This window comes from Numenius arquata, chromosome 18 (genome assembly GCF_964106895.1).
Source record: "Numenius arquata chromosome 18, bNumArq3.hap1.1, whole genome shotgun sequence".
NCBI classification, from domain to species: domain Eukaryota; kingdom Metazoa; phylum Chordata; class Aves; order Charadriiformes; family Scolopacidae; genus Numenius; species Numenius arquata.
In genome coordinates, this window is record NC_133593.1 from 7,533,664 (window position 1) to 7,542,436 (window position 8,773).

At 44.6% G+C, this 8,773-nt stretch overlaps 1 protein-coding gene across 1 annotated transcript; it reads right to left on the reverse strand.

Annotated features, from left to right (window-relative positions):
* Positions 1–793: 793 nt before the first annotated feature.
* FAM222B (family with sequence similarity 222 member B) lies at positions 794–8,091 on the reverse strand. Its single transcript, XM_074160730.1, has 2 exons — positions 8,010–8,091; positions 794–2,379 (listed from the first exon to the last, which is right to left on the reverse strand). Exons 1-2 carry the CDS (start codon positions 8,089–8,091, stop codon positions 794–796), a joined length of 1,668 nt encoding a protein of 555 aa, XP_074016831.1.
* Positions 8,092–8,773: the final 682 nt, after the last annotated feature.

The following is an 8,773-nucleotide window of genomic DNA, read 5'->3' on the forward strand; positions in this document are numbered from 1 at the left end:
AGGCTGGCGAAAGGGGGAGCAGGGAAGGGAAATAAGATGCAGAAAAAAGGCAGATAACTACAGCAGCGACGCTGCCTACCTCCTAGAACCGCCACTCTCCCTTCCTCCATACCCTGTCCACAAAAAACCAAAAGTGTCAGAAAAATCTGCCAGAGACTTTTGACTTTGGACAAAGTCTAAATGATAAAGACGGGTGTCTCGGCAAGAAACAGCTGAAAAGCTTCTTCCTATATTAATGCCTAAATACATACCCTACTAGCTCTTTTCAAATGTAGGCTTCTTTTTCAATTAAATAGGCCTCTAGACAGTGCAAATGGTCAATGTTTAATGCATTAATGAAATGGGCTTTGGAGTTGAAAATAAGCCCTGCTTCCTGACAAATTCTGTTGCTCTTAATCTTCAGAGGAAATTGAGATGGAAATTTAAGCAGCTCCGCTCCCTCACTCTTGACGGAGCTGGCGAACAGATGCAACTGCGAAACCCTGCAGCAACTCAACATCAGTCCAGCGAGTAGCTACCGAGCAGAAGGCAAAAGCTGCGCAAAGGGGATTCTGCGGTGAGGAAACAGCTGTGGCGTGAAGTAGTGTAATGGAATTCTTTGAAACAAAAGGCATGTTAAATATTTGATGCATAAAGGAGATAGATAACATGTAAGCAAAGCTTTTAAATATACAGTATGTCTTCTTCCAATGGTTACTATAATGATCACACAAGTTTGCAAGTTAAAAATGCCTTGCTTATTAATTAAAATTAAGACTAAACCTATAATTTTGTCTGTGAAAGTGACTGCAGCCTATCTATACCCTGGGTGTTGAATATGAAGATTTCGACTATCGGTTGGTTCAGGTGCTCGGTTCATGGGAGGCCGATGGACTTTTCCCAGCACGGCCATGCTCTGATCTCTGAAGCAGGACTGCTGGAAGTCCCCACTTAGGTAATCCATGGTCTGCATCACATTATTCTGGCTGGATGGGCCAGCTCCAGCTCTGTAATGAGTTCCTCCTGCACAATCTAGCGGCGCTCCTGCTGGCTGTCCCCCATGGAAAGGCATGGCGAGGTCCTGGGACCCAGAGCTGTCACTGTTGGGTGTGGGCAGAATGTTATTCCAGATGGGCTGGAAATAGTGCCCATTGGTATATGGCAAGGGTCCCTGCAACCCATTCACAGGCGGCGAAGGCGTAGGCTTCTCGATGGGGGGCTTCAAGCTGAATGACTGGCCCATGCACAGTTCTTGAGGGTAGTTTGAAGCTTTGCCAGGAAAACTCTGCCCTGCGATCTCTCTCTGAGGGTGCTTCCCTGCGAGTCCAGCAGGCCCAGCAGCATCCCCACACATTTGCTGCAGATGTGCAAGCTGGTGCTGGTTCCACGCAACCGATTTGATTTCGTTCTGGTAGGCAGGCGGCACCCTGTTAATATTCACCATGGGCACATTAACAGAGGCAGGAGGAATAGCAGCAGCAGCATGATCTACAGGGTTTACTACACAGGAAGGCATGGGTGTAGGGACATTGTGAGTAGATACCCTGGTACTTGCATTGATAAGCAGGTTGCGACTTATAGGGCTGGGGTTTGCAATCTGTCCCTCACACACTGAGGTAGTGCTAATGCCAGCTCTGGCCTGGCAGAACTGGTTAATCTGGTGCACAATGCTGCTCAGGTCCGGTGGCTGGTTCTGCTGCAGGGTGGCAGCCATAGAGAGGGGAATGGTTGAGGTAGACACGGTCACATTCGGCGGCGCGTCTGCATCCGGCATCTTTCTGCTTCCATGTAAACCTGGCTGCAGCAAAGGATTGGGGGGGTGCTGCAGAGTCTGGTGTGCCATGGTCTGAGGATGCTGCAAGCCCTGCGGCTGCTGCATATTCTGAGGGTGCGGCAGCGCCTGGGGCTGCGGTATCCCCTGAGGGTGCGGTAAGCTTTGTGGCTGTGGTATACCCTGAGGGTGCTGCAAAGTCTGTGGCTGCGGGATGCTCTGGGGGTGCGGCAAAGTCTGTGCATGCTGGAGAGCCTGCTGGCGAGCGAGCGCTTGGGGGTGGGTTAAAGTGCTAGGTGCAACGTATGGTGTGGAAGGGGGATTCATCATCGCTTCCGGCAGCAGACGCGTGCGCGTCCCGTCAAAGTCTTTGATAATTCCTTTCGCTGGAGATTTGACTATCGCCAGGAGGCCTGTTTTCGTGGTGGCCTGAGACGGGTAAGGACTGTACCTCTGGCCCGAAGTATCAAGTCCGTTCACAGTACGGCGTATGTGTTTCCTCTGGGGAACCTTGACACTGTTTGGAAAAATTTTTATAGTCAGTGGATTGTTGGCGACCTTCTTAGCATAAGCATCCAATTCTGCTGGGGTAGGATACTGTGCAGATCTCATTTTCTGTGTAGTGTCCCCTGTGGAGAAAGGAAATTCGTCAATACCGATTCTGATAAGCAAGGGATCAACCCCAGGGCAAGACAATTGCACAACAAAGGTAGAAAATCTCCAAGGAATCAAGAGGCAAGAACTTCATCTTCCCAGACCAGCAGACTGTGTACCAGGTACCTCATTCCCTTTATTACCTGGTGACCAACACAACCCCCAGTTCAGCTTAAGGCAAGACCTGCCCAGGGGAGCAAAACAAAACCAGTGTTTTGATCAGAGTATATCTACAGTTGGACAAAAACAGGTAACATGCTATAAACATCAGATTGTCTCCAGCTTGAAATACTTCTTACTGCTTGCGGTGGTGGGTTAGTTTCTATTCTCTGAATTTAAGGCTGCCTCCCCATGGCTCTTCAAGCCATTCTCAGTATCTTTACCGTGTAATTCAGAAATCAGAAAGTTATGAATTAAACATTAAACCTGTGTAATGCTGAGGTGGGAACCATACGAAGCACTTCAGCTCAAGTCTCCATTTACATCTGAGTTCTTTCCTAGATGCTGACATCTGAAAGCACTTTGAGTGTCTTTTTGTCCATTAGGAAGCCCTTGTCAGTCCAAGTCCAGCAAATGGAAGGAGGCTACACGTGCATTATTTTATGGCTTGCAATTATTTCTTCAGCTGAATTTTCAGGGTGGCACCTTGCTCAGGACAGCATCTTCATATCACACAGCAAAATTACATGATTACCCCACAAGATTAAGAACATGCCACTCCCCAGACACAGACAAAAGACTTCTGGAGACAGGGCTGTGGTTTGACTTACTCTGATTTACCAGATACCTACCTTGCCCACAAGCTCGAACTGATTCAGCAGCTTTAGAAATCTAGGGAAATGGTTGTGCCTCTCTGGCTAGAATCACGTTCCAAGCAGAGAGCTGGTCTATTCCCCTACCACAGCTCTGCTGCTTAACTCCTGTGGGACTACTGCTTTAGAAGTGATTTTATAATCTTCAAATAATGGCTTGCAGTTTGACAATTTGATTTTGCTTTTGCTTGTTTTCCCCACCACCACCTTACAAACAGTTTACTGGAAAAAAACACCTGTCCTTTTTGTGAAAATTTTCAGCATCCCCATGCCATCTGCTGCTGTGCTGAAAGAACGGGAAAAGCAGCAGCCGGCTCCTCCAGAGCCCAAGAGCATCCCAGCCCCACATCTGGCACTCTGACCCAAGGAAATCTAACGCTCCAGAGTAAAGAGTTTTATGCTCCCAGGAAAACAACCCTTGCAAATCACCTGCAAAAGGCTCCTGAATACAGCTCAAGTCTTAGTACCACCCATCTCTCTCTCTCTCTTCGCATCCTGCGGCTTCCAGTCTTCATGGGTGAAGGAGAGCAGAACTGCTCTAAGAGCACTCACCTTCAGAAAGTAAGGGCCAGAAAATGGAAAAGAGGATGGATACCAAAAGAAAGGTTAATTATAGAAACAATAAAAATATCTTTTGTGAAATAAGAAGCTTTGCAAGCAGGATGTCTTGCATCTCTAGCACAGCACGTACCACTGCCCCAGTTATACTCTTATCCTCTGTGCTGTCCAAACACTGGCACATCCCACCCTTTCTCTTAATCAAAGGAAACACTCATTTGATATTAACCTGAACATCCTCTCTGTTCGTATCCCCGTACCCGCAGGCAGGTGGTTTCTGTCAGTCCTTTTGAGCCAGCTGCTATGCTCCTAACACAGAGAAGAGCCTCTGCATGGAGTTTGCCAGTCCTACCTTGCCTCAACAGCCAAGGCCTTCATGAACTCCCAACCTTTATTTTCAGCATTGCCCACGCTCATCAAGTTCTGCTTCCTCCTCCCCAAGAAACGACCCTTGCAACTCACCATGAATCAGAGAAGAACCATCAACAATGGAAAAGGAACCCACTCCTGTCTGCATTACGGTTTATGTTACCATTACAGCCACTGTCATATAAAGCTTTTATTTTCAAATGAAAAATTAAGTAGATCCTTTAAGACACCTTTACCATCAAAATTTCCCAGCCTGGTTTACATTTCTACAGCCATATTAGCAAATTAGGTGGTAAATATAAACACTGAACAGATACACTAAATATTTTTTTACCCAAGTATCTATTTTTGTGTTACATGGGAACTGCGATGGAAGCTTTTAGAAAGCAACTAAAACATCAATGTCTGAACAGGCTGAGGCTATCAGTTACAAGACATCTGTAAGCTTGAATGTAGAACTCCTTCCTCTGATGAGAGAAAATAACCCCTCAGTTAAAACTTAAATGATGCACCAACATCAGGTTTAGCATCCTACCAAACGGCAAACCATATTTTAAATCCCTTGGACAGGATCTTCTGGAACCAAACACCGTTTCCAAACAGAGCCCGTTTTGCGTACAGTTAAGATTATGCTCCTTTTGCTACGGACTAACTCAGCCGCTCTACTTGGGCCTGACCAAGGTGATGTATTTCTGAGTGCCCCAATGTGCTGCTTAAAATGTGCTTTGCTCGCAGTTCCACGGGCAGGATTTAATGACTGGAACAATTCAGGCAGCAAAGAATTAGGAGAAAGCCATCACGAGGCGAGCAAGAGTCTCAATATTCCATACAAATATCCTATAAACCAGTAAAGAACCATTAGGTCTGGTTACTTAGTGAATGGAAAACCAGCTAGAATAGACCGAAAGAAAACACTGGTATTAGAATACCGCAAGTGTAAGAATTCTGGAAGAGGCCACCAAATGACGAGGAGGATGGCAGATGAACAAGACACATTAAGAAAGCAATAGGATGAGCTCTACAAAGTTACCTAATGGTAAATGCAAGGCAGATTACTTTTGTTGTAAAGTAATTATTTCATGTTTACTATAACGTAAAGCGTGCAGATGAGCAATTACTCCAATAAATTGGTGAGCTGCAAGTTCACACTCCCGCTAATCCCGTGGCAACCAATTCATCTGGTCACATTCCTGTGCGCGTCTCGCCGCTGGAGCTATTTTTATCACAAAATGAGATATATTTCTCTGCCTCACCTCAGCACTAATGTAATATCTTTTAAGTGCATTTCACATTAAGGCTTTAAAACCTACTGCTTTTAGAACTGCCTACAGTTAAATTTTCATTAACATTAAAAAAAATACAAACAGGTCTTCAGGATTCCTACCCTAATGACAGCATCCGCGTTGGGACAAGCAAAAAACAGCTGTGCCCATCTTCTGCATAAAAATCTCAACCGCAGCAGTTTCTCTACCCTCACCCCTAGAAAGGACTCGATTTTAGCTGATGACCCCATGTTCAGTCCCAACCTGCTCTTCTCTCTTTTGTCCCTACCCCCCAAAAGCTCCTCAAGAAGCTTTACTATGCACTATTGTCAGGAAAAATCACCCCATGTCCAACAGCTGGGGCAGCTGCAGACACTGCCCAAACAGTCTTGCCTCAAGTATTGCGGTTGATTGCTCAGATTTACACTGGAGTCACTGGGAAGGAGGAGAGAATATCAATATGGAGTCAGTGAGAAATCCTCTGCATGGATAAAGACAAATTTCTGGGTTAGCCTTTCCTGTGATGCAAGTTAGAATTCAAAGAAAAATATTGAAATTGGAAGTCCTGTAGCGATCAGTTTCTAAGGGAAAAAATATGTGTGTATTAATCTACAAAACTCCTACTGTACAGTCCATCTTTAAGAAAAATGCCTCTTATTTGAAAGTAAGAAAAAAAGATAATTGGACTAATGTGGATTTTTAAGTGTTAATAAAAAGTCTGATCCAGAAAACTACACTTAAAAAATTATTAATACAAACAGTGTAAGTCTGAATAAAGGCTATCATGCGGAGTTCTATGCCTTTTATAAAAGCAATAGCACTATTATTAAAGCCTGTTTCCAGCCCCCCATCAAAAGTCACAAGTCACCATTCATTAAAAATGCTCATTAACTCAGCTTTCCTTTGGCCAGGGGCTAGACTACTTGCGCATATACAGTATGGAGAGAAACGCACCAATTAATCTTACACACATCTGCAGCAGGGGTGAGCAAGGGCTGCACGAGAAGTTTCATTTTCCATATAAATCAGAACAAACTGGAACAGCTGAGCGTTACCACTGCCAGCCAGTGCCTGCCAGCTACTTTATGCCCTAAATTCTTTTAAATGCAGTACCCGAAGCTCTTCACTAAGCAGGATACAGCGATGCCTTCAGCATGGGGATAAGCAGCTCTCAGAAACAGCATCAGGTACCATCAGGTTAAGAAACTGCCCACATACCAGCACGCTGCCTCCTAAACGTGTAATTAGCAAATACCTGATTTGTGCACAGCTGCCCTCACACGAACCTCACCCATTTGCTTTCAGAACTAAGCTTTCTAAGCCACCAAAGAAACTTCACGGAACGCAAGGACCTAGCTGTGTTCTTACCACAACAGCCTACCTTTGGGAAAAAAAAAACACAAACACGTTTCGGTCAGCAAACCTCCAACTGGAAACGGAAAAGAGAAAGAAGGGGAACGTCCAGTTTCACGCCATCTAAGGAAGTCCTGAAGTGAGTAAAGATTTTTACTATTGCTGAAAGCGTCATTACAATTACCAAGCCCATGGAGTCGGCAAAACTGCTACGCAAGTGCTGTAGGGGAGCACACGTGTGTACGTGAACAGTGTCATTCACCTCTGGCAGGGCTTAAGCATGTCACCCTTAATTGGAAAATTATCTTACCTATTTTCAGTAGCACCACAAGACTTAATAACAATTTTAGCTCTAACTGGAGCATAAATTACTTGGTTTTAAAGAGCAACGAGTCCATCAGCAAACCGAGGGTACAGAGATGTCCCAATGCACATTTCAAATACAAGAGACAGGTCACAGCCCTAAGAACCAAGTACACGGACCTTATGTAGAAATTCCTGAAATTTCAGCTGAACAATCAATGTGTAACTTCAGCGATAAAGAGAAAAGACAGAGTAAGATTTTAAAAAATCTCTAGCCGGTAAACTTACATTCCCAAGCTTAAGTTCTTCTTAAAAATACTAGTACAACTATAAAAAAAAAAAGACTGAAGTTATAAAAAAAAAAAAAAAGAAAAGAGAATTATCAGGGTACTCTGCAGACATATTTTCAGAGGCACCAAAGAGACATCAGAAAGATGGAAACTTTGAACTTTAGTAATTTGGGCTAGATCACTAATATTTGCAGTATATGCCCCAGGTATGTAGAACAACAGAGCTGCTGACCTCAAAAGGTTTGCATTACCCTGATCCAGCTTTTATTGGTGTCTACGAGTAATTAAACGAATGGAAGTGAAGAAGAGTCAGGAAAAAGTTGTGTTAAGAAGCAAGTCAGCTGACACACTTTTAGCACAAAATGTTTTCAGCAAAGAGGCACTAATCTCACAGAAACCTCACTTGCATTTCATCTTGCTGTGGTTAAAATTAACCTTTATAAAGCCAGGAAGGGGGGGGGGGGAGAGCTTGCTGCACACACGTGAACCTCCACAGTGATTTCTCAGAGCCATTATTGATGGATGCCTTGAAGGCATAACAAAAGACAGACTCTAACATTAAATAGTTTTTCCACTGTATCCTAAAAGTTTTATGTCACAGCTGTACCAGAGCCAGATTTAACAGTTAACCACATCCTGCAGACAAAACGTCACTCACATTTCTGAAGTCCAGTGTTCATCTGCGTGTAAGAAAGAAGCTGAAAGGAGAGGTCACCTGGTCCTGGCAGACAGGCCAGCATGGCAGACAGGCACTAACACAACATGGGGCATTCACTCCTCTGCACACTGCAACAACAGAGAGACAATTCAAAGTTATAATACAAGGAGGAACACAGAAAAGAAAGCGGCAAAGAGCCATCTCTGGCTGAAGGCCTGACCAAGCACAGATGTGCAACCGCTGCTCCGGCCCTTCCTGCATCTCGTAACAGCAACAGAAATGCTTCAAGAAGTGGGTCATCTACAGGGTTAAAACAAAAAGAACTGTCTCACTCTCCTCTGCTGCTTGACACACAGAGGATAGTCCTTAACTCTGTCCTCAAATTTCAAAGGTGGTTGTTAGGAATGGTAAAGAAACCACCATCATTCATTTTACTATATATTGAAATGCGCTGGCTATCTACCAGGTATAGCCGAAGCAAGTCCTCTGGAGAAATCCTGTCAACTGCTCTTTTACATTTAATAAAAAGGCATGGCATGCATAAATTGAAGGCAAAGTATGCAGCGCTCTGCCTTGTGGCAAGATTAAGCTGCATGCTACAGCTTGTAATTTCTGTGGTCCATTAGGCTGAAAGATGAATGGCTACAACTTCCTTCTTTTCACAGGAGACTCGCTAACCTGCACGGCTCCAGGTTAGACAAACAGCAAGACGTGCCTTCTGCACAAAGGAGCTGCAGAGGTGCCACCACCCTCTCCTGCACAGG

Coding starts and splice junctions, on each gene's coding strand:
- FAM222B (XM_074160730.1), bottom strand. CDS start 8,091: ATGCTGGCCTGTCTGCCAGGACCAGGTGACCTCTCCTTTCAGCTTCTT. Junction 2,380..8,009: donor GAACACTGGACTTCAGAAAT/GTGAGTGACGTT, acceptor CTTTCTCCACAG/GGGACACTACACAGAAAATG.